This window comes from Myodes glareolus, chromosome 16 (genome assembly GCF_982192425.1).
Source record: "Myodes glareolus chromosome 16, mMyoGla1.1, whole genome shotgun sequence".
NCBI classification, from domain to species: domain Eukaryota; kingdom Metazoa; phylum Chordata; class Mammalia; order Rodentia; family Cricetidae; genus Myodes; species Myodes glareolus.
The window spans coordinates 24,627,632-24,654,804 of NC_142041.1; the positions used below are offsets into that span (position 1 = coordinate 24,627,632).

At 34.7% G+C, this 27,173-nt stretch overlaps 1 protein-coding gene across 4 annotated transcripts; it reads right to left on the reverse strand.

Moving 5' to 3' along the window:
* Window positions 1-369: 369 nt before the first annotated feature.
* Window positions 370-22,427, reverse strand: Cylc2 (cylicin 2). Of its 4 annotated transcripts, none has more exons than XM_085677158.2 (8): window positions 22,308-22,427; window positions 19,744-19,784; window positions 17,366-17,487; window positions 14,722-16,722; window positions 9,570-9,715; window positions 8,641-8,672; window positions 3,381-3,445; window positions 370-535 (listed from the first exon to the last, which is right to left on the reverse strand). In XM_085677158.2, exons 1-4 carry the CDS (start codon window positions 22,322-22,324, stop codon window positions 15,448-15,450), a joined length of 1,455 nt encoding a protein of 484 aa, XP_085533284.2. In that variant the 5' UTR covers window positions 22,325-22,427; the 3' UTR covers window positions 370-535; window positions 3,381-3,445; window positions 8,641-8,672; window positions 9,570-9,715; window positions 14,722-15,447. The 4 variants fall into 4 exon arrangements, with proteins under 4 accessions (XP_085533284.2, XP_085533285.2, XP_085533283.2 ...); XM_085677159.2 differs by having other exon boundaries at window positions 3,381-3,448; XM_085677157.2 differs by lacking the exon at window positions 3,381-3,445.
* Window positions 22,428-27,173: the final 4,746 nt, after the last annotated feature.

The following is a 27,173-nucleotide window of genomic DNA, read 5'->3' on the forward strand; positions in this document are numbered from 1 at the left end:
TCAAGGGGATTCTATAGCATACTAACTTAAGTGTAAACTAGACACTAGTCAGCCCGAGATTACCAATGGAAAATAGTAAATGGAAAAATTTGGAACTGGTCTTAGGGAATAATGATAACCACTTATCTACAAGTCTGGAGGGCACCCTGGATGTTTCTTGCCAGCCCTTATTATAAAACTGAGAACCCACTGGGTCAGACAAGGAGATTCCCTGAAAGGAGAACAGGCTCCTCCTTCTACTGTGTTATCAAGCAGGGGAAAAAAATGAAGGAAAGTCCAGAGAAAACAATAAAAATCAAATGCCACTGCCCGCGAGAGCCATATGCATGGTTGTATATTAAATTGTAATACGTAGAAACATAGGCAGCCTTATCCATAGAGAGATGTTTTTATTGGATATTCTCATTTGATGGTAAAATTCATTCATTTCAAAATTAGAGCTTCCTGGCAACTTCACAGACATGAAGATAATCAAGCAAATGGGAAATTGTATTCCTCCAGAGTGGTTGATATTGAACACATCTTCATGGTAGTCCTGGAATACAATAAAACAAGAGCAACGTCGAATGTCAAGCATAAGTCCTATATGGCAACTGCATCAGATGGAAATGAGCATCAATATACATATACTTGGAAGATCAAATATCTGAATTTGATAATAGATTACATTGATAACTATATTTACAGATGAACAAAGATCCGTAAAAAAAAAATCTCTATATTTCTATCATTGATTGGGCAGAACTAGTACTGGGAACCAGTAGCTAGAGTTAATCTCCATATTTCCATTGCCTGGCTTCACATTCATTTGGAGTAAATATCTATTTGTATTTGCCATGCTAAATAAAACACTGAATTAGAATTTCAGGAGAATCAGGCAGTTCATAATAAAATGTAAGGGAGACATTTTCTAATAGTGAAAAAATATTTAAAACCAAAGTGAGCTGTTTAGAAGGATGAAGCACTTCATAACACTGAGCATGTTTACTGAGAGCCCCAGGAACACCCAAGGGAAATATGTTTGAGATGCTAGAGGTTAAACCTGGATCAATACTTCCATGATCCTACATACATCATTTAACTTTTTAATGTGTTTTATGTGAGCCTGGATCTTTCTATAAATAGTCATGACCTTATTTCCATCTCCAATCAACAATAACACTTTATAGTGTTCCCATGTTGTTAATTTAGCTTCATTTAGCTCTAGGCTAAACTGCATCATTTCCTTGGTTGTTACCCAAACCCTTTCTTTAGAAACTGTTTTTCTGTGATTCGCCATAAAATTGCTATGTGGTAATGATGGGAGCTATTTCTTTTTATACTCAATAACTGAAAAATCATAAAAGTTAGAATTTTGAGATTTATAACATTAATTTATGAAGAAATTCACCACCTGAAGATGTTACATTTTTAGCCCGAGTAGAAAACTGCTGTATAGTTTACATAGTCTAGACCTGTGGCTTTCAGACTTCCCAAAACACAATTCTTTAATACACTACCCCATGCTGTGGCTATACCAGTGGCTATCTGCTTTCCTAATGCTGCAACCCATTAATATATTTCCTCATGCTATGGTGACCACCAGTCGTAGAATTGATTTATTGCTACTTCATTATTGTAATTCTGCTACTATTCTGAGTCATAATGTAAATATATGATAAACAGAGTATCTAAAAAGTAGCCTCTATGAAAGGGTCACTGAACTCCCCAAATGGGTCACAACCCAGAGGTTGACATTCACATCATTCTTCCCCTCAAGATTTAAACTCAGGTAGATTTTATTTTATATTGACTTAAACTCCAAATTAAAAACAAAATTTCTATTTGAGGGCTTTTAAGAAGAGAATATTTACAAATTATCATAATGGGTTATGAAAAAAATTACAAGTTTTTAAACTGTACACACACACACGTACACAAACACACGCACACAAACACACTCTGCAGTATCACCTATTTATCCAGAAGATAACAGTTATCAACTGTTTAAACAACAAACTTCAAAGTTTCATTGTTATCCTGTACTAAACTGGATACTATGTATAAATATTATTCCAGTCATAGAATCTGTAAATGGAAGTTACGCTTCCTTAGAAATCAGTACATCTTTTTGGAGACCATAGCTATTGATACTTGTTTCTCCACTCAGTTCCTCCACTCAGTACATTTACTAATAAGCAACTGTCCAACAGCTATTAAAATAGACCTAAAGGCATATGGTACAAAATAATAAAACAAGTGTACAGAATCAGAGATTGTACCCATTTTCCTCATGATTGATAATTATTCTCCCCATAGTTTTTAAAAAATTCTCCAAGTTTCATGAGATATTTCTCCATCATTTGATAAAGATATATGTTGCAAAATTTTTGAGTAATCCTCCTCAACATGCTGATTAAAGAATTGGTACTGCATAAAAATACTACAAAGAGATGTAAAACTTGAACATAATTTTAGGATGTTTATGTGCCTTAGGTTGGTGAGTTTCAAGAGATAAACTTTTTTTTGCATGTGTGTGTCTCATACACTCTGGAAAGCGTGAGTGCATAAACCCAGAGTAATGGCTTTAGATTCTCCCCACATCTTGTGAAATTGACTCCTGTTACAACGGCACTAATGGTTCGGATCCTCTTAGCCATCTTTCTGTGTCCCATTTTCCAAAATTGGTCAGCTTCTTTTGGCCTCTGTATTTTTGCCACTCTGCACCCTTCATCTAGTTTGAAGTACCATTACAGAATGACTGTCACCTCTTTTCTGGAACAGCTAAGTTCCCTTACCCTGAAGCAGCAAAGTTCAGTGATAAGTACTTGGTCATTAAACTTCTGTCCTAGGAGTGAAATATATTTGATATGTAACTGTTTTATGTGTTCTTGTATTTGGGAAACATGTGCCAAAACAATGTTAAATCAAATCAAATGAAAAACAATTGCACAAATAGGAAAATGCAGAATGAATTATGTTCTGTCCTCATAGTGTAAAACAAATGTATAGAAAACCAAACCAATAAGCTTTTTATATGTATAAGCTGGTAGTGTTGATGTTAACTGAAAACCTAATGTGGAGACCCCAGGAAATCCTTCTTTGAAGAGTTAGAACACTCTTCTGATTGGAAGCACACAGCCCCATAGCTACACTGTCATTTTGAATGATATCCTTCTTTAGTATTACTTTCTAATTCACTGAAAACCATTCTGTTACTGATACCTTTATGAACGACTTTCACAAGTCCCAGTATCCATGATAGTAGTTGATTGGAATATAACATTATGCTCTCTGCACAGCATAATAACAAATGAAGACAAGCTTCTTGTTTTCTGGGTTAGCTGGTTTCTAAATTATATAGGTTGGTTCATTCACTTCAGAAGTTTGAAATAACTTACACTGTCTTTAAATTGCTCTTGAACTTTGTGAATTCTTCTGTGTCCCTCTGCTTCTTTCCAGATTCCTGCTGAAGACATCATTCATTGTCTCTAGTCTCAAACTAATTGCATACATTTAGAAAAATTGCCTTCATTAAGGAATATTACATAAACATATGATGGAGAATGAGATTTTTCAGATTTTTTTATTCTGATGACATAATTTTTCCCTATGATTTTAGTTCTTCCAAGTGCTTGTTACTTTACTAAAGAACTATGTCTAAGTTATTATCCCTATTGGAGAATGTCTAAATGTTCTCCATATTTCAGTACTTAATGAATATAATAGGTTTTTGAAATGTTTATCATTAGTCACTAAAATAGTTTATCATTATTTTGTAAAATAGAACATATAGTGATAAAAATTAGACTTTATCCTGCCATACAGACAAACTCCACATCATACACATACAAGCACACACACATTGATTTCAGTTTCTTCTGTATACCCAAGAGGAACAAGTATAAACTGCTTAAAAAGCAAAGTTCAGTTGCGGTTTCAGTTTTATCATATGTAAAATTATGCTATTATAATTAATATTATTAATTGTATAATTTATCCAGTGAGTAATTGAAACAATATTTTCAGAACAGGAGCTAGCATTGCAATGGATAGTGTTTTCATTTTCATTGTCATTTTTATTATTCATGACATTTATTTAATATGCAACTTATAAATGTTATCTATTAAATTTTTCACTTTTTATCAAATGTCTTCCATCCAAATGAATCCACAGTATTTGTGTTAAACATAAATTATAAAACCTTAAATATAAGGTGACATGAATTAGTGGCTCTAGATTAAGCATCAAGTACTGAACTGAAATTAATTACACAGTTTTCAGTCAATCATTTCCAATTCATTGCTGTACTATATTCTAATCAATATGTCAGCAATCTTAATATAGAATGCATTGTTATTTGCCATTGAAACAGCAGCAAAAACGTTAGTATCTTAAACTTTGTGATCTCCATCTCTCTGTCTCTGTCTCTTTGCTTCTGTCTCTCTCTCCCTTTTTTTTCTCTCTCTCTGTCTCTCTGTCTCTGTCTCTCTGTCACACACACACACATGCACATGCATATATAGTCTGTTGACTCTGAGAAACTACATTTTACCCCTTCAAATTTAGATCTGACTCAAGAAAGATAGTGATGAGGCCTTCAGTAGGGAAGCTATTTCAGGCCACAATTGGGGAAGCCATGAGTTTTCAGCATCCCTGCATAATAACATCAAACCCATCAACTTCAAAGAAGCAAGTTTAAGAAGTGTGTGCTCAGAGAGCATGAACGTGAAGGTTTTTATAGCTTCAGGTTACTCTGTGTCCTGAGTTCCTGATACTTGATTTTATGGTTCCAGAATTTTGTAGTGTTCAGCTATCTTTCTTCCCTAACATTCTGAGAGATTGCCCAAACCTTTCCTTTATTAATCCAAGATATTTTGACTTTATATTTATGTTACAGAATTTCATTAGGCAAAGGTTTATTAAACTTATGAAATACAAAAAAATGTTTTTACTGATCAAAAATTAAAACATGTAAAACTTAAAAGAATTTCAGGTTTATTAAGCTATTGCAAAATTTGTTCATATGATGTGGATTTTGTTTCACTGAAATTCTATAAGTGATTCACATTGAGTAGTAAAAATAAAAGAATATTTACCTAAAAAGAATGTATGCCCCTACTCCAGACTTACTGGGAAATGATTAAAATATGAGAAAAACATTGAAATCACAATTAAATGACATTTTCTGTTCCCTCAGTATCCAAACTTCTGGAAGAGTAAAATATAAAGTCAAGTTTACGAGGTGCATTGGGAGAACCAAGGGTTTTATATGTCACAGAAGAAAGTAGTGTTTTAGTATCTTCTGCTTCCTTCCTTGTTGTCTCCTTTTCCATCCTAGTAGTATATAAGAGAAAATGGATTTTTGGAGCATGCAGTCAAAAAGAAAACTACTTTAAATAAGTGTCATGGTTGAGGGAGTAGACCAGGAAAAAGTAAATACATCTGAGAATCTTCCTCAGAGTCTTGTAGCACATAATTTTTGCATACAGGAAAATTCTTCTACTTCTTTAAAACTGGTATCAGTGAGAAATCAAAGGGCCTAGCAGCAGGTGCTGAGATCAGTAGAGCCCATTTGTCTGTTAAATGAGTAATTAAGGTTTTGTCATGTTCAGGGACATGGAGGAAAAAATTCCTAAATCAATTATTTAAAATTGATGCATTGTATGACTAACCTTTACTCTACAGGCTCATAAGTAGTATTATATAATTATATCTCTGAAAAGTGAGGAAAATGTAATCAACATGAATTAGTACTAGCAAGCCCCCCCCCCCAATTTGGTTGCAAGTGTGCAGGGAATAAAATCATTGAAAAAGGTAGAAAGATACTCTGTTTTTATCTTAACCTTAATCCTCACAGCATCCCTATGTAATCATTCAGGGGTTTCCATCACTGTATGCTCTAGCTCCTTCTATATTTCTAAATGCCCAGGCATCTCTAGGAAAATGGAGTGAACCTCAGCATTGCTACAGCTGCAGTATTCTTCCCCATACTGAGGCGCAGAAACTGATATTCAACATTTTAGCTCTGACTCTGTACCACAGAAAGTTCTTCCCTGATCTCCATGCCTTCAGTAATTGAGTGCTTTTTGCTTTTTCAGTTATGCTTTTAATAAACTAACTTTGCTTAAACATGATGTCTAAAAAAAAGACTTTTTTCCTGGCATTTATTTTTATGTTAAAGTCATAACTATAAGACAACTATGATTTCATCAAAGAAAGGAGAAGAAAATTAATCTTAGGAAACAAGCCAGATTTCCATTCATCAGAATCTAATATTTGCAAAGCGACATTGCACACTTGAACTACAGGGTCTGATCTACTCTCAACCATCACTTGTAGTATGTGCTGAGTTTAATTGAAGGTAATTCTTGTTTTTAAAAGGACCCTGAACTCACAGCAGTTGCTTACATTCTGGAGAAATAAAGTCCTTTTTAATCTAATCCTCTTGGTGTGACTTCTCATGGAAGTAATTTGCACACTTACATTTATTTTAAAAAGGACCATTTTCACTTGAGGACATTCTGATTTTATTCCTTTTAAAATATTCTTTAAATTCTTAAAATAAATAAACATCACATTGTCCTGCTTTATGCATAGTATGTCTAGACCAGAAGGAAAATCAGAAGTCATTTTCACCATGAATAAGTGGGATGTTCTTTAACTTATCCTCTGCGTATAGGTATCAAATACTGAAATTTTTGTACACATTTGTTGACATTTCTGGATTGATGACTTGAGGTTGGCATTTATTCAGATTGTTGGTATTTCACAATTTCTTCTTTTCTTTTCTTTTATTTATTAAGGTTTAATACATATTTTTATAGTCTTTACAATTTTTGTACTTTGGTCATATTCACCCTTTCCCCTAAACTCCTTACTGATCCACTTTTATTCCATATCCAAACCATTTTTTGTCTTTGTAATTGTTAAAACCCACCAATTACAATGCTGCTATCTAGGCACTCTTTTATATTTTGCCATCTACTGAAGCATGACCTACCAACCTTTAAAGAAAACTAAATCTCCCTTTCCCAGCAGCTGTTAAGTACTATTGGCTACATATCTAGGGGTGAGACATAGCCACTAGCTCTCCCATCTATGTTGCATTTAGCTTTGTCTTGTACAGGTCTTTGGTGTGCTGTCATAGCCACAGCATTTTTACATGTGCAACTTCCCTGTGAAGTCCAGAAGTCAGTCATTGTAGACAAAAGTGACACAAATACCACAGAGTAACCAACCACTTTCTGATTGGATTTCAGGCTACTTCTACAAAATGGAACTCTGATCTGGCACTAACCACCACATAGGCCAAGAACCTACAGCTAGATACTAGATACATCCTAGGCTATAGGAGAAGAAGCATTTCAGGAACCTAGCTGTAGAGTGCACACACACACAATTCACATGTGTGCATCTGCTTATTTAAGGGACTACTCACCCTCATTCATGACTAATCTTCAGCAGAAATTATGGGAAAAATACTTATTATGGACTGAACAGGAACCACATATTTCCCTGACATTTTTTAAAAATCACAAACTTGCTTTCATTGATAATGTATTTTATTTTTAATTGTGTGTATACATGTGTCTGTGGTGAGCAGGCATGTGCACATATGTGTGAATAGCATCAGAAACTGGAAGATGGTGTCATCACTCATGAAACTGGTTTTATAAGCAGTAAATAAAGTCCTTCGTTAGACAACAAATGCTCTTAAATCACCTCTCAAGCCTAAAGGTCACAACTTTAATCAACTTAGTGGAAGCTACGTGAAAGATAATAGCAAGACCCAAATAAAACCTGCTTCTTAAACTATGTATAAATATCCAATATGAGAGAAAGGAAAGCAAAATCACTTGACATTGCTGCCAAAGTAAAACCAATTTGGAGATTTCAGTGTCTCTAGAGTCAGAGCCTGAACCAAAAGGCTCTTTGACCTTTAAATTGTATTAGATGATTTCTTCTGATAAGAATACAGAGAATATTGACATAATTCAATTAAGCAGAAGCAACAAAGAAACTATCCACACCTTGGTGTTAAGGACAAGAGATCCAAGGTGTGTAAACTGAAAAACATGAGCCCGCATGCATTACATAGAGGCTGATGTCTAGATCTTGTGGAATTTGATTTCACTGTGTGGTTAGCGAGTCAATTAAAGAAATTTTAGAAAAATACTCGACAAAGTTTGGTCAGTGTTACAGGTATGAAAGTCACATCAACCAGACATCTGCTTGTGGTTGAGTGAGTTTTGATTTTTAATGAATGACTGTTAGAACGAACTGGACCTATTAGTGGTTTTCCAAGACATTATTACCTTATATTTCTTTATTTTATAGATTAATTCAACAACTTTCAAGAATGCATTTCATCGATTACATTCTTAAAAAGTATGTGTCATGCTGAGGTGTAGCGTTTGTATCTGATATCATTTTTAAATCACTTCAGAGGAATTTTGCAGTGGATAAAAACAAATTAAGATGATTTTAGTGAGTGCTGACTTACTGCCCTCTAATGTTACAATAGATGCTGTGTATGATATCAGGCAGATTTTTTTTTACTTTGAAAAAAATTTGTGAGATGTTTTTGTTATAGATATGTATATTCTTTCTGGAAGACTGCAATGCTACATGTTCATCTAACCCTTAAAAATACTTACCAAGATGTTTGTTGAATATTGTGATTTCACTTCTGTGGAGCAAAAAAAAGCACATAATGTGACATAAAAGTGTCACGCTAAAAGTAGAAAAGACATTTGTACCCTCACAGCTGTTTGGACTTATGGAGACCCAAGTGGCCTGCTTTCATGAGGACATATTTTTGTCTCCCTTATAGAACTTCTTGTATCAGACGTTGTCTCTAAAATACTTACCTAACACATTGATACACTGGGGACTCCAGTTATACACATTGTAAATATTACTACAGAAGCATTGCACCAAATTACTTACTACTCAGCAACATTCTTTTTGTTCTGTTATCATATCTTACTAATGTCAGATATTTAATTTCTCATCTCTGATATTTTTGAATTGATATCAAACTTTTAATTTCAATTTACATTTAGAAAAGTGACCTTTTTAAAACATTAGGTCTTCATGTTTTCATTTTCGAACATGTATATATAATTTATATTTCCTACACTGATTTAGATAGATCTACATAAATGGTAGATACATTCTGAGAGCTAGAAATAAAAATTTAGATACAGGAATATCTCTGCTATTTCTAGTTCTTCTAGTATATGCAGACAGATATTTATGGGGAAAGTCTGTGACGGTTTCTCTCTCTCAATAGTCTTACAACTTAATTGAAGTCATAATCCAAATCTCTCATAGGATTCCCATGTAAAGGAGTTCATCGTGCTGAATTCCTTCCCATAGTGTTAATAGGAAGCCACAATTTCAATTCCACACAACTGAACTGATAGTCTCTTACGGCATTTCAACTCCTCTCAGAAATCAATACATTTTACAAAGACTGGAAGGATATTTTAGTGCGATTTGTATATCAGTGAGCAAAAGTCAGGAATGACATCAGTAATAAGCAAACCTGCAATCAGTAAATACAGTTAAATTCAGTACATACCATAGATTTTTAATAAAACTTTACATCTCTCCTGCCAGGGTTCTGCTGTACTTCTCAAGTGATGTTATTAATTTCTGTTGTTGTTGCTTCTTGTTTGCAGAGCTGGTGATATCTCTTCAATTTTAGTATCCTCTTTATTCCCCATTCTTTGAACAATAGAATGTTATTGGGGCATGATTAAGTTTGTGGCTAGGGATGACCTCAGACTCAGTGTTAATACAATAAAAGCTAAACTTTTTTGTTTTAATTTATTCTTCTCTCATTCCTTACCTCCCAACTACATTGTTTCCTCACTTCACTCCTCCCAGATCCATTCCCCACCACCTCCCATCTTTCTGAGATCCACCCCTCCTCCTTTTCCCTTTAGAAAAGAGATTGAGAGGTCATTAAAGGCCAGTCTACAACCAAACACACAAGCTTTTAAATGCAACTTCCTTCTAAATTAGAACTGATTGTCCCTGCTATCATAACCATGGACGCCCTTTTCTAAATAGCATCTTTCTTTTGTAATGTTCCCTAATGCTCACATTAAAGTTGACTAATGTTAATATACTATAGTAATTTTAATTTTAAGAAAGCAAATTAGTTATATCTTCAAAACATTTAAAAGAGATACTTTATTTCAATAGCAATCTACTTCATAAATTTAATATATATACCACACAATCATGGTATTGGCAAGTCACTGTGAGTATAAGATATAGACTAACAAATATAATGCATATGAATATATATTCCAAATTAAGGGCACTATACTACAGAGTATGGGTGAGTGACTAATTTTTTAAAAAATATCTACAAAAGTTACAAAAGTGCCAAAGCAAGAACTAATAATTTGATTTCACATGAACACAAATATACAAATGTATGGTTACATACATATCCTAGGGATTATGATTTTATTTTTGTTATAATCACAAGTTAGTAAAATATAATTTAACTTATTTACAAGTTAAAACACAACAGATATTTTCTTCATAATTAAGCAGGCAAATTAACCAATTAGCATCCAAACACACACACATATTTGTGTATGTATATGCTAAGCGGTTAATAGTATATATGTGGGGGGGTGCATTTGCGTGTGTAGTATGCGTGAATCTGTGTTTGGTAAGTACATTTAAATATTCTCTCTCAGTACTACTTCTCAGAGGTACTATGCAGATAAGTAGTCTAAATAGATATTTGCTGCCTTGGCCAAATTTTCTGTTCCTTTGTTTGATAACCTCCATCACTTGCATTCTCTTCTGAGTTATAGATTCTTTTCATAGAAGGAAGATAATGAAGATTTATTTTTGTAATATTGCATTATCCATGTACCTGTATGTACACATGAATTCAAGAATTCAATGACTAAAGAAGATGGTATTAGATCCCTTTGGCCCAAAATTTCAGTAAGCTGTGAGCTTCAAGACTCTTGTACTGAGAAACAAACTCAGGTCCATTTCTGATGTACTAATTTAAAAGTGTCAGGGTATTAGTTCAGAAGTGCAATTTTTAGATCATGTATTAAGGAACTCAAAAATGATGGCTACTATCAGACATGTCAGTGCTTGCACATAATTCTAGCACTTGGGGTTAGTCATTAAGGTCATAGGAATGAAGAAAGTCTGGACTGCAAAACAATTCCTCTTAAATTAAAATAATACAAACAGGAATCAAAGAATGAAACACAAAACAATGAAATCTTTAGCAAAAAGATCACAGCTGTGTTTACTAGCCAAATTTATACATTATTCAAAACCTATAATAATTAAAATGGCATGATATCTGGATAAAAATGAACACATGAAGTCATAGGAAAGATTAGGGAGCAGAAGCAAACCTTTGTAATCTTGTCTAATAGCTTTTGTAGAAAGTTGAGAGAAGGACAATAGAAAAAAAACACATGATTATGTCAATAAGAATAATTGGGAGAACTACACATTATTGTGCCAAAGAGTTAAATTGGACACTCATATCATACCTAAACTTAAATCAGATTTGATGAATAGGAGAGAACAGACTAGAATGGACTCAAGTCTTTAAATTCTCAATCCCAACCCTAGTGGCACACTTCCTCCAGAAAATCCACATCTCCCAGACCTCCAAATCAGCACTATCAGCTGGGAGAAAGTATTCAAATACAGATCCCTCTGAGGGAAATTATCACTCAGACCATCACTGGAGACATCAGAACACTGAACGCAGAGTTTGCAATACAGTTGCACAGTCAACAATCTTTATGTCAATGCCATAGGTATATAAAAATGAAAGATCACCTCGTTAATAAACTGTTAGTTAAACTGGAGGTCCATATGCACAAGAGAGGAGTCAGAATACATATAAACTTAAAGTGAATGAAAGACTTAAATTTAAGGCCTGAAAGCTATAAAAATCATAATAAGAAAAAGTAAAGGGAACATTTTGAACAAGGATCTTGGCAAACACTTTTATGTATAATCCCCAAAACAAAATGTAAAATCTTCCAGAGTATACCTGATGAGAAAAACCCAAACTCGAGCAAGGAAATACCAGTACATCCTAATCTGGATGAACAAAACAGAGCAAACTGACAGCAGTGAAGAAAGGCAGAGTGCTACGGGATAATACACTTGTACACTGTAAAGAATTGTCACTTGTATTAGTTTAAGAAAGTGTTGCTTGGCCAGTAGCCAGGCAGGAAGTACAAGCGAGATGATCAGACTAAAAGAATTCTGTGAAGAGGAAAGGCAGAGAGACAGTCACCAGCCAGACACAGAAGAAGCAAGATGAGAATACCTTACTAAGAAAAGGTTGAAAGCCACGTGACTAAACATAGACAAGAATTATGGGTTATTTTAAGTTGTAAGAATTAGTTAATGATGAGACTGAGCTAATAGGGCAAACAGTTTATAATTAATATAAGCCTTTATGTGTTCTTTGGTACTGAACAGCTATGAGACTGGGCAGGTCAGAAACTTCTGTCTATAGTAGTGTGGTGATAACAGAGGGCTATAAGTACAAAATTTTATAAGCTTTTTGGAAGTTTGGCAGTTTCTAATGTAAGCATATTGGTATATATGTATATGAATATGAAAGTATGTGTTTACCTTCACAATAAATCTTCACAGAAAATTTTGAATAGCTATATAGTTGCTGTATTAGAAACTACCAAATCTCAGAAATAATCAGGGCATTGTTGAGCAGTTATAGATAATCTATTGCTTGTTAAGATATATTATTATTTTTCGGTCTAAAATGAAATGAATTATCAGCCCATGAAGAAAAGACATGGAAGAAACTTAAATATCTGTTGCTTTAACTGTCTGTAAAGGCTGTAAGATTCATAATTCTAACTATGTGGGATTTCTGAAAAGCCAAAAATAATAAGATGACATTAATGGTTTCCAAAGGATAGAATGGAAAGAAAGATGAATGGGTAGAAAACAGTGTTTGCAAAACCACTTCTGTACCCACAGAAACTGCCATTACAAGTTTTTCAAAATACATAAAATATACATAGTCGAGAGAATGCAAATGAAAAGTATGAATGCTGGTAAAATGATTTGTTAGTGAAGACTCATGAATTATTATAACAAAGGCACCACTCTGAAAGGAGATGCTGGAAATATGGGACTCAATGCATGTACAACTGGCTGCAAGCATCCAGTCCTGCATGCTCTGTTTTGCTATTAACATAAAAAATCACATAATTAATCCATTGAAGTGAACTGAGAAAGACAATTTAGAAGGTATTGACAATGCAAAGGTCCAGAGAATTGCCTTCAGGATAAAGAATAAGTGTGTGTTACTATCATAAGATGAGGTATTGTCAAATATAGAACTAAAGCAATGTGCCAAATGCATGATGTAGAAAAGCAATAATGGTGCCAGATGAAGACCTAGAAACAGTTTCAGAGAAAATCAATGAAAGACCTTATAAGTTAGAGGAAATGTTTATGCAAAATGTAACATTAATAGATTACAAGCATTGGGCCTGAATAGACTTGGTGGTGGTATGTGTTTAGTATGGGATTTCTTTCACAGGTTTATGTGCTGAAACTGAGTCCTCAGCTGGTAGTACAAGTCTGAAGACTGTAGAACTTCAAGAGGTAAAGAAATAATTGAAGGAAGTAGGTAACTGGGACAGGCCTCGAATTTCCATAGCTCAGCCTGACTTCTTTCCCTCCTCTGCTTTCTCACTACAGACTCAGTGAGACTAGCCACTTCACACCTCTGAAAGTCATGATGAACTGTGCCTTTAAACCACAGGACAAAATAAACACCTCCCCAAATAGCTTCTGTAAAATATGCTCTCACAATAACAAGAAAGGGAATGGATACAGATGGCTTATGCCTGGATAACAGGATGCATGTGGAGTACTGTGGAGGGACGGTCCAAAGAACTTTACCTGTGTTTAGAAGACTTTGAGGTCACCAGGCAAAAGCTAATGTTTGGTTGAACTGTGAGTGTGGAAACATCAGAAAGGTGGAACTGACAAATTTAAATTTTCTCGATATAGAGCAGCAATTAGAACGAAGGAAACCTAGTAAGGATGAGTTAACAGCTTCAGAAGAGGCCATGATTTAGGATTGCAGCATCAAGATTTGGGAAGCAATGATCCGTGGTACAGATATCAAATGTTCTTTATGGTTCTTTTGGTTTGAAGGTGCCTGGTGGCAATCAATAGACTGTCTGAAACATCTTCATTTGTGACTTTGTACTTGAATGAAGTCAGTACTGGGTTAAAACATAGGATTCACTGACTTATAAAGCTTCCAGAGTAGATGTAATAACAGAAATGATATGGGTGGGAAAGTGCTATTGCAAAGTCACCCAGCTGCTGAATTTGACAATATGGAGAGTTTTGATAACCTTTTGGCAGCCTTAAAAGAGAGGTGGCAAGATTTCTTCTCTTATAACAAGTGATTGTAACTTTAAGGTCACAATCTCTCTGTACCAAAAAGATTTGCATTTCTCTTAACCTTTAAATGGACATTTTAAAATAATCCATTTGTTTGGTGATAGGCATGCATTTCTTATAACTAGAAGATCCAAATATCATAAAATAAAAATCTAAAATAAAAGTTAGAGAGTCGAGTATAAGAACCTTAAGTATCAATTTAATCTAGCAGTTGGTTAAATTATTTTAAATCCAAATTGGATTAAAATAACACAAAGCTAACTTACCAAGAACGTCCATCAGGAATTACAAGTGGTTCAATCTTGTGGTCACTTCAAACTTAGATGGTCCTGCAAACTCAAGGTTTTCTTTGTCTTCTTTCTATAATGATGGTCCTTGCCTGTCTTATCTTTTTTTAAAGTCTTTTCCTTCCTGCCTTATTTACTCACTCTCTTGCTCCCTTCCTCCTCTGTGTTTTCTCCCTAAAGCCATCATGGATATTTGTTCAACTCAAACTCTATTTTCTAAACATTGATTTTTTTTCTTGGGCATCTCATTTCTTTAATTGTAGAAACTCAACTTAGCTTTACATCATTAAATCTAGAGACAACATTAAGCCTTCTTGGAGTTTTTTTCTTTTTCTTTTCTATTTTAGCAAAGTCCTTACTGAATACTGGTAATTTTGTTTGTTTCTATATCTATGTTTTCTGGATTCTTATTTGCGTATTCTTGAATGTCTCTAGCGATTTTACTTTTAAAACTCCATAGCTATAATTTTAGAATAGGTATCTTCCACGTCATTCAATGAATCCTAAGTATTTGTCTTAGTCTTTTTTTTGTTTTTCTAACACTGGCTATATTTTCATTTCACATTATGTTTTCTCTTCTCTAAGGATTATTTGATTAATTTACTGCACTCTTCTTCTATCTCATGGGCTCATTCTAAGACTACGGAGGTAGCTTCACTGAATATACTTTGGAGTTCTACGTACAGGTTGAGTTCTCATCCAAGACTACTTTCCCTTCTTCTCTTTCTTTGCCTTCTTTTCCTCCTTCTTTGAATCAGCGGAATCACCTGCAGAGTCTTTCTTGTCTTTTTTCTTGTCTTTCTTGTCTTTCTTACTATCCTCCTTTGAATCTCCTGCCTTCTTCTCCTTTTTATTTTCCTTCTTCTTGCCTTCTTTCTTGCCCTCTTTCTTTAAATCTCCCTTCTCACTTTCAGAATCTAGAGGTGTATCTTTGATCTTTGAAGCCTTTTTAGAAATTTTGTTTCCTTTCTTTTCACCAGGCTTGTCAGCTTCTGAATCTGTAGGTGTATCCTTGGAGCCCTTTGGCTCCTTCTTACCTTTTTTAGAATCTTTCTTCCCACCAGACTTTTCACTTTCAGATTCGGAGGCTACTTTCTCCTTTTCCTTTGTCCCTTTTTTATCTTTCTTGGCATCTTTCTTCTCGCCAGGTTTTTCACCTTCAGACTCTGAGAGTAACAGTTTATCCTTTGACCCCTTTTTACCTTTTTTGGCCTCTTTCTTCTCACCAGCCTTTTCACCTTCAGATTCTGAGACTGATCCTTTTTCCTTTGGTTCCTTCTTACGTTTTTTGGCTTCTTTCTTCTCACCAGCCTTTTCACTTTCAGATTCTGAGACTGATCCTTTTTCCTTTGGTTCCTTCTTACGTTTTTTGGCTTCTTTCTTCTCACCAGCCTTTTCACTTTCAGATTCTGAGGCTGATCCTTTTTCCTTTGGTTCCTTCTTACGTTTTTTGGCTTCTTTCTTCTCACCAGCCTTTTCACTTTCAGATTCTGAGACTGATCCTTTTTCCTTTGGTTCCTTCTTAACTTTTTTGGCTTCTTTCTTCTCACCAGCCTTTTCACCTTCAGATTCTGAGACTGATCCTTTTTCCTTTGGTTCCTTCTTACCTTTTTTGGCTTCTTTCTTTTTACCAGCCTTTTCACCTTCAGATTCTGAAGCTGACACCTTATCTTTCTGGGATTCCTTTGAACTTTTCTTATCACCTTGTTTGGAACTTTCTTCCTTGGTTATCTTTAACACTGCCTTCTCTTTTGCTGCAGGCTCATCTTTCTTCACTTTCTCTTCTTTCTTTGTTTTTTCTGAAGACGAAGGTTTGTGTGGGCTTGCTTCTTTAGACTCTCCCTTGCCAGAACGAGTTGATTTCAGTGGAAGACCCTTCCTGGCAGCTAAATAAACAGATGGTCTCTCGGAAATTTTCATCAGAGAACGGTGCATCCATAATGGTGGTCTGTGAATTCCTAATTTTTGTTCATCAATTACCTCAATATTGGTAAGAATCATAAGGAAAAAAAAACATGTTATATAGCCTTTAACAGTAAGATAACACATACATATTTTAATTTCAAACTGAAATATTTTTGAATATTTTCAAAATCTGTGTAGAAAAACAGTGGATCAATTATGGATTTTAAAGTCTATTCCAATTTGAACTTCATTATAATTTAAAGTAATGAGCAATTATGTCCTTACTTGTGGTCTGCTTCAATTTAGAGGAACCAAAATTTTTCTTTAAGATTTAACATTAAAATTTGTTAGAGACCGCCAGTGATGCATAACACATTAGAAACTCTCTTCATTCTTAGGAGAAGCTACTGTGAGGCTGTGTATCTGGGGAACATTCCCTAGCTATTCATACTAATTGTGAATTAAAGTATCTTGACTCGTTTTTTTTACTCTGTAAACAATATATTATCAGTGCGAGTACTGAATGAACAGGTAGCATACAATAAGCTATGGTCAATAATGAAATAGGGGTGGCAATTAAGTAAAATATGTCCACCATGAGAGGACTCATGTCAGCCCTCACCCACATAGGGCAGTTAGCAATGTATTTATGACTTTGCAAGATTATTATTTCTAAGTAGTTATTATTAATATATACATGCTATTTTCATATACTCACAGGAGCTGTATTGTTATGTAACTGGGAAGGTAGTGATCTCCGTTTCTTTCCTGGTCTTGGTGGTTTGGGAAATGCCAGGGAAAAGTACTGCTGATTCCATGATTTTTTACTTAATTCACTGACTAAAATAAGACAGACAACATATGCTTTGCTATAAATAGAATCTTGTCTGAACTGAAGTGCCCCATAGTGCATATACCATACAAATAAATAAATGATGCAAATTACAGATTCATTTATTTGATAGTATAAAGTTTTCAGTGATCAAAATGAGAAACTCTTATTTTCTAACTGACCAATTTTAAAATAAATAATGAATTTGATCAGTAACTATATAAAGTCCCCATAATGAAATCAGTGTGGCCTATAACATAAAGGAAAAAAAAACAGTATTATTGCTCCCATTTCAATATTGCTGTCTCTTCCAGTTTAGATTCTAGCCATGTGTTCTTTTGCTTTGAATATAATCTAGATCAGAAAGATAATGTGGTAAATTATTCTGTAGTCACCAAAGAACTTAGCACATTGCTTCATATAACATATGCAGAAAATACGTGCTTGAATTACAGGTTTAAAATCCTGTCAGTTAACATTCCCTTTTTCAGCTGTAAGAAGACGTGTAGCATATTAAAAAGATATGCTATTATAGAAAGTTTGTTTAATAAAGAAAAATGGTAAACAAATAGAAAATGGGATTGAGACAGAAATGTTACCAGAAATAGCAATAGAAATTTTCGGGTGCTTCAGTGACAACTGAGGTCAATGAAGAACACCAACACTGTCGTAGTGCACATGAAATATTCAAATTTTAGAGAAAAGATTTGCTACTTTCCAAAGGACATTAGGATCAGTGCTCAAATGTGCAGAATGAATGTCATAATGAAGTTTAATTGAAGAGAGAAAACAAGCTGCTACTAAAAGCCTTTCAATATTAAACAGATTTTCCTTTTTCTATATTTTTTATATTATATTATATTTCTATATTTTTATATTAGTAATATGAGCTAAATATAAACAACATGGAATTCAGTAAAAGATTCTGGACTAAAAGTATTCATTCAATTTCTTCATCACTTTTCAAATTCAAGACCGCATGTAATATTATTTCTAAAATGAGAGTATTTTAGAAAATTTAAAACCTTATCTATACAATATGTACCTATATGAAATGTGTTCCCTGTGCCCATGAGAAAGGTTTTTTGGGAAATAAACATAGCATATTAATTAGAGACCACAGTAGCTTATATGACTTTAATCTGAAGATAATAAACACATGTCTAAAATTAATCAGGCAAAACTTGTAGGAATAATGGTCTAATATCTGATTGGCCCAGTCCATGAGATAGAACCCATACCCAAATTTGCTTGGTGACTAAGATCCAGATACTAGATAGCCCAAAGAGCTAAGATGAAAACAAATATTATTAAAGGAAAAGGAAGAAAAACAGTGATAAAAAGGAAGAACAGTGATAAAATGACTCCTAATGTCCTAATGATATTCTGCTATACTTATAGATCAGTGCCTTGTTTAGCTATCATCAGAGATGCTTCCTTCCACAGACGGAAACAAATACAAAGATGCACACACACGGGGGGAGGGAGAGGGAGAGGGACAGAGACAGAGAGAGAGAGACGGGGGGGGGGGGAGAGAGAGAGAGAGAGAGAGAGAGAAGGAGGGAGGGAGGGAGAAGAAGGGAGAGGGGGAAGAGAGAGAGAGAGGGAGAAAGAGGGAGGGAGAGAGAGGGGGAGAGGGAGGGAGGGAGGGAGAGAGAGAGAGAGAGAGAGACAGACAGACAGAGAGAGAGAAACACATAGTCATTCTAAATGGGATGTGGGATGTGTGTACCAACTTCCTCTCCTCAAGGCTCAGAAAACCCATGGAAAATGAAATGGAAAAGTGGAAAAGTCAGAAGGGATGGAGGTCACCAAGATATCAACTTCATCTTCACAAAGGTCATATAAACTCATAGAGACTAAATCAGCAATCACAAGGCCTGCACAGGTCTGCACCAGGTCCTTGACTGTATACTACACTTGTATTTTCGAGATTTTAATGGGACTCCTGCCTCTGTGAATGAGTGGGTCTCTAACTCTTGGGCCTTATTTTGGGTTCTTTTGGTTTTGTTGATACAACTTATCCAACTTGGATGGTGGGTTTTTTTGTTACTTTATTTTATTTTGTTAAGTTTTATATTTATCTCTTAGAAGCCTGTTTTTTCTAGTGAGAGACAGAAAGGGACTAGATCCTGTTGAAGGGGGAGTAGAAGGAAGGAAAATTGTAATCAGGAAAAGCAAAAATAATTTCTTCTCAATAGAAAGGAAAAATATTTAAAAATAAAATCTTACATTCAAAAAATAAATATTGAACTTAATCTTACCTGGAATATAATTATCATATGGTCCATATGTAACTTTTAGGCTATTAAAATAAAAGAAAATTTAAAAATTTTTAGACAATTATCATATATCAAATGATCATTATTATATGTAAAAAATCACCATCTATTAGACAATTATTGGATTCTCCTTATTATGCGAGTTGATTTCATCTACAGGACAGTAGGGATGAACAAATTATTCCAACCTTAACAAAACTAAGTTAGGATGAGAAGAATACTTATGTGCAAAAGAAAGATACATATATACTTACCTACCTTCTTGTCACATCCAGAATTTTAGAATCTTTTTAAATTAATCTTTAAAACACTGATCAAGTTATTTTTTGAAGTCATAGCACTTTTCTTGGAATTGACATTTAACTAAGATATCACTTTATAACCCATGTTTAACTAGATCAAATAATATCTTCTCATAATTTAACAAAATCTAGGTCGTTAAATAATATTTGTATGTGTGCATGTGTATGTGTCAGGACTGTCATTGTGCTCTCTAAGTATTGACAAAGAATTACACTGTGCACATAATCTAGAAAAATAAAACAAATTAATAAGGTATTTTGTAAACAGATTTCCATTAATAACTTCTAGCTTACCTGATTTAATCATAGGGAAATATTTATTAGAAGGAAGCAATATTTTATTTAACTTTTTTGTTTAAACAGAGATCAATGGTAATATGCATTAGTATGATTGTCCTATAATGTTCTACTATGTAACAAAAGGATATCAGTTGTTAATCTGACTGAATCTGAGTATTAATTACATACCTCGTATCTCAGTTTTTAATTTATTAGTTGAATATGTATGTGTATATTTTATACATATGCATGGATGTCTGTATTATGTGCAGGTAAAAGTGCATGTTGATGTAAGTGCATGTGTATATATATTTATATACATTAGAAAGTCAAACTCAATGATTGTCTTCAATATGTATTGAAACATGGTATTTCACCTGATCCCAGAGCTCACTGATTCAGTGAGTCTAACTAGCTTTCTCTACCAATTCTGTCTTTGCCTTCCATGCCCTGCGATTATAACCAAGCATGCACACACTAATGACAGCTACCTGTATTCTGGTTAGACTCCTGTCCTTATGCTCAGATCCACATTGGAGCACCGGACTGAGCCCCCCATGGTCCAAATGAGGAGCAGAAGGAGGAAGAACATGAAAAAAAAAAAAAAAACTCAGGACCGCGAGGAGTGCAATCACCCACTGATACAAGGGGACTGATCTAATGAGAGTTCACCAAGGCCAGTTGGACTGGGACTGTACGAGCACGTGATCCAACCAGATTTTCTGAATGTGGCCGGATTCTCTGAATGTGGCTGGCCAGGAGCCTTTCTGAAAAGCCATTGACAATGACACTGGGACTTGTTTCCTCTGCATATACTGGATTTTTGGGATCCGGTCTGTTTGGATACTCACCTTCCTGGACCTGGAGGGAGGGGGGAGGAACTTGAACTTCCCACAGGGCTGGAAGCCCTGACTGCTCTTAGGGTTGGAGAGGGAGGAGGAGGGGGAGGGGGGAGTGGGAGGGTGATGGGAGGAGGGTGGGAAATGGAAACTTTCAAGTAAATATTATTATAGTTTTTAATAGAAAGAGAAAAAGAAGACAAGGAACAGATGATCTCAAAGATAAAAGATAGAAAGGCTGATGTCAGAGATGTAGGGGTAAAATGGTGGTGATTAATACTATAGAGCTTGCCTTATATGCTTTTCCTATCAATGTGATACAATACCCAGACAAGGGAAGTAGAGGCAGGCAGATCTCTGGTCTACAGAATGAGTTCCAGGATAGCATGTTATTTTCCAGAAGAGTGCTTAGTTTTATGTAACCAGATCTATCAAAACTTAGACACATTCATGACAAATTCATGCAGAGCATCTTCAGACTCTTCTTTAGCAACAATATATTCCAAAGAAGTAGACACAAGAAAGTTTCTTTGATAATCACATTTATACAGAACAGATCACCTACAATTTACAGGAATTGTTAAATGTTTAAAAAGACCTGCCTTTTTTATATTCCAGAATTCCATTCTTTCATCTTACCTTCAGGTTTTCTTCACGAAGTTTTAAATAATTTAAAGGTACTGGATCTATCTATCTATCTATCTATCTATCTATCTATCTATCTATCTATCTATCTATCTATCTATCTATCTATCTATCTACCTATCTATCTATCTATCTCTCTATCTATCTATCTATCTAGTTTTTTTCCTAAATTATTTGGACAGAAATTTTTAAGTGGCTCAGAGAGAGATGATAAGTTCCAAGTTAACAATAATTCACTATGTCATTTGATAATCTCTGAATAATTTGTGAGATAAAATTAAGACTTCTAGAAAAAAGAAACAAAAGTCCAAGTCCATAGATTTTACTGAAGTAGAACAAATACATTTTACATCAGAGTAGCTAACACTATTGCTCATGAATGAGGTCCTTATTAAAGCCTTCTCCCGTGTTTATTATTGACTTAGTAACAATATGCTGAGCATCACTTTACAGCAAAGACAAAATAATATGAAAGACTTACAATCTTGGTATAGACATTTCTCCCACTTGTGACTTGCCAGGGCCTAAGTTTGGGGATGTGGAAAGGTGATGTCATAAAGAGAACTAGAACCCTGTGATTTAAGGAGAATGGCGAGAGTTCCTTCTGCATGGGTTTTCTGTCTTCTAAAATTCTAAGATTAAAGTTTACTGTCATTTCTTTACTGCGTAAGCTTACAAATCACAGTCACATTTTAATATTTACTTAAGTTTTAATACTTCTACTTTATTAATATGTTTGGGCTTTGGTTTTGTGGTTTGAGTCAAGATCTCTCAATGTAGTCCTAGCTGTTCTGAAACTCCCAATGTAGACCATGTTGGCCTTAAACTCACTGAGTTCCTCCATCTTTACAAGTGCTGAAAAAGGCATGTGCCCACCATGCTGGAACTTATTAACATTTTGAACAAAAATATAAACTTCAGTAATTAGGTCTGACAATTTATAATAATCCCAACTTCATTTACATTCATTTACTTTGTGTTAAATTTTTTGCCCAACTTTACATTTTGTTTTGCCTTCTTAATCTGGAATAGACCCAACTTGTGAAACATATCTGAAGCTTCAGACAGACTGGGACTGAAGGTATGGCTCAGAATTTACAAATATTTGCTGTTCCTGCAGAGGAATTTGTTCAATTCCTACAACCCATGTTGGGTTTGACACAAAACCCTATAATTCCAGCTCCAAGAAATAGACAAGAGTCCCAGAACCCTCATCTGGCGATGGATGGAGATAGAGACAGAGACCCACATCGGAACACTGGACTTAACTCCCTAGGTACAAACGAGAAGCAGAAGGAAAGAGAACGTGAGCAAAGAAGGCAAGATCAGAGAGAACCTTCATCCCACGATGGATGGCGATACAGACGGAGACCCACATTGGAGCACCGGACTGAGCCCCCCAAGGTCCAAATGAGGAGCAGAAGGAGGAAGAAAATGAAAAAGGAAATAAGGACTGCGAGGGATGCGATCACCCACTGATTCAAGGGGACTGATCTAATGAGAGTTTACCAAGGCCAGTTGGACTGGGACTGAACGAGGACGCAATCCAACCAGATTCTCTGAATGTGGCCAGATTCTCTGAATGTGGCTGGCCTGGAGTCTTTCTGAAAAGCCATTGACAATGGCACTGGGACTTGTTTCCTCTGCATATACTGGATTTTGCGGATCCAGTCCGTCTGGACACTCACCTTCCTGGACCTGGAGGGAGGCAGGAAGAACTTGAACTTCCCACTGGGCAGGAAACCCTGACTGCTCTTAGGGATGGAGAGGGAGGAGGAGAGGGAGTGGGGAGAGTGGGAGGGTGGTGGGAGGAGGGGCGGAAATGGAAACTTTTATAATTTAATAAAATTACAAAATAAAAGAAATATGTCATCCTCTCTTTGCTTCTGTGAGCACACACATCTGAGTGCACATATTCACATCCATCCATATAACTAAATGCAAATCTTAGGAAAAATATAATACTTAAAAATTGCAAACATAATGAAACATCTACAGACATTTGAAATGATAGAAATCATGAGATGTTCGAATTTCTGAATCTGGCTTATTGCTTCTGTTTCCAGTTCTTTTCATTTTTTCTTAATCTTACAGTTTTTTTTCACTTAATGACTAAGTAAGTATTCATTTTATATATTCTCCTTTTATATATCCAATTATCACTTGATAATTGTTATAGGTTGAGTCTATTCTAAGAACCAATAGACATGTGTGTAGAAGTTCTTATAGCCCTTTGGAAGTTTTTTGTGCAAGCATTGTTTTGGGCCTTACCATCACTTACCATCATGCTGAGCAGGAACTGTCGCAGCCGTTTGAGGTGTGTATGATGGGGCAAATTGCTCTCATCATTTTCAGGAAGCAGAGGGAGAGAAAGGGGAGAGAGAGAGAGAGAGAGAGAGAGAGAGAGAGAGGAGAGAGTGGAACAGAGGAGAAGATGAGATGTAGGAAGTGAAGGGAGGGAATAGAGAGAAGAGAAGAGAGAAATTGGGGTCCCAAAGCATCTTTAGAAACATAATAATTGCATGACAGCCTCCTAATATGTGCCACATACTGATAACACCACCCTGTGGATTATTAAATCAACACCTAACCATTCAAGGACCATTTAAACAAAGCATAACAGGAAAAATATATCACTATTAGACTTTATTTTAGGAAACCAATAATAAATCTTTTTAATTCTACACAACAATAAAAGTTCACATATGCTACAGCACAAGTTAGGAAAATCAAACATAGATATAAATTTTTTAATTTTTCTTAATTCCCTTAATCATTTATATCGCGCTTTGATTATGGCTTTCAAGTTGTATATTCTATTAAGTAGATGATTTATTACTGATGATATATATATATATATATTATATGATTTATCACGTGATTTAGTTAAGATAATCATCTCAATCATATACCTAGAAGCTTGCTTGCTTTCCATTTTACTTAGCTGCAAATTTACTTTATTCCAATATTTCCTTCCTCTTACAAAGATATTCTTGCTTAAAAAACATAAATTATGTCAATGAAATAACTTCAGTGGTGCATACAAGACTATGACACATCTCCAGTTTCCACCGTGTCATGTAGAGGAAAGCTGTGTTGTAAATGGCAATGCGAGAATAGAATATTTTGCCTCTGGGAGAATTGATTTAACAAGTACTCGAGAATATTTTCCAACTGCTCCTTTCCAATCTGATATTAATATACATCTGTTTCATTTGTTTGAAGATTATTCTCTGAGAGCAAATATGTGTCAAATTAAAAAATGTGTTTCAGTGTGAATGTCAAAATATTGTATTTCTGACTCTAAGAATCTGCAGTAGCCACTTTAACCTGGATCATTTATTTTTAGATTACGGATGTTCAGTTCATATTTTCACCCTTACAAGAAAATTTCTTTTTAATTTTATTGTACGATCCATGAAAAGCAAATACTATAACTGTTATAGTTTTCATTGAACTTATTAAGTTACAGAAACCTAGAGATATTTTCCAGTCAATTTCTGTAAATGATAAAAAAACTGAAGATAATTGATTTATCTAACAGGTTATATAATATAATTCAGAACATAATGCAGTTCCTCATGTTATCTCCATAATTAATCTGAATCATGAAGGACGATTTTTGGTTGAATTTCAGATAACATAGTTTTACCAGGGCATTTTGAAAAAATAATTATCCACCTTAGCCACTGTGTAAACATTTCATAATTTTCTACTGCAAAATTGTATCTACAGAGATTCGTAATTATATATAATTACCTGGAAAGCAAAAGGGCCTCAAGATTATGAAGAATTGATTTTTTTAAAAAAATTGATTTTTACTTAGCTCTGCTCCCTTCTCTGTCTCTCCTCTCCCCTTCAACCCTCTTCCAAGGTCTCCATGCTCCCAATGTACTCCCAAAGTAGGAGATATTGTCTTCTACTTCCCATGTAGATTAGATCTATTGTGTCACTTGTAGGATCTTCATTGTTGTCTAAATTCTCTGAGATTGTGATTTATTGGCTGGTTTTCTTTGTTTTAATGTTAAAAACCACTTATTAGTGAGTACATGTGATAATTGTCTTTCTGGGTCTGGGTTACTTCACTTAAAATGATGTTTTCTAGCTCCATCCATTTTCCTGCAAAAATTCAGTATGTCATTAATTTTTTCTGCTGTGTAGTACTCCATTGTGTAAATGTACCACATTTTCCTTATCATTCTTCATTCTAGGGGAATTTAGGTTGTTTCCAGGTTCTGGCTATGGCAAACAATGCTGCTATGAACATAGTTGAGCACTTGTCCTTGTGGCATGATTGAGCATCCTTTGGATATATACCCAAAAGTGGTATTACTGGGTCTTGAGGAAGGCTGCTTCCTAATTTTCTGAGTAATTGCCACACTGACACCCAAAGGGGCTGTACCAGCTTGCATTTCCACCAGCAATGTAGAATAAACTTTTGTATGTATTGTGGTTTGGATGTAATTTATCTCTGAATGTTCAGTACACACAAGTTGATCCCAGTGGGTTTGTGTTGATGGAGCCTTAAAGATATAGGACTTCTGGAAAGTAATTGAGACTTGACTTTGTTACTGTAATAAATTAAAGCTTTAATAATAGTGTGTGTTGGGTCTTAGGTGAAAAAATTAGTGTGACTTAAAAATTGAGGATGTCTGTTATAAAGTAAGTTTATACAGAGTATTTGGTTCTTTGTGAAGGTGGCTGTTTTCATTTATGTTTCTGAGTCATATTGTATCACAGCCATGATTTTCCTCCACAGGACATTGATGACATACTTCTTGGACCTTGCAACTAGTAAAACTATGTCAAATGAACTTCATCTTAACACAAAATGCATAGTAGTACCCAGTAAGATTATCAAAGTTCACAAGGTTTCTGAATGACAGAAATAAGATACTCAAATTTTGGAAATTATGCAGGAACAGTCATTTGCCTTGATTGAATTATTTCTTCCAAGTTAACAGTCATAGTGGTTTTCATTAATTACTTGACACTTGCCTAATAAAATATTTTTTATTTTTATATAAAATTTTTAAAATGTCAATTATGTAAACTCATTTATAAATTCAATGCAGATTTGTGGCAGTATATATACAAAAAGCCTGTATTTGTTACTTTGAGTAGTAGTTAATTCTTGGGGGAATAAAATTCATACTTAGAACCTAAATGCTGACACTTTCAGTAAAATTTGAAGCTAGGCTTTTGTATGTTTAAAGGTGTGTGAAGCAGGAGTATGACTGAAACTATCTCATAACTGAGAATCTATCTGTGTGTTATTTATGGCAATTAACATAATTTAAAACTTTCTTACACATACGATTATAAATGGAAGAACTGTTGAAGAAGT

Coding starts and splice junctions, on each gene's coding strand:
- Cylc2 (XM_085677160.2), bottom strand. Junction 17,488..19,743: donor ATATGATAATTATATTCCAG/GTAAGATTAAGT, acceptor GTCTTATTTTAG/TCAGTGAATTAAGTAAAAAA. Junction 16,723..17,365: donor TACATAACAATACAGCTCCT/GTGAGTATATGA, acceptor ACCAATATTGAG/GTAATTGATGAACAAAAATT.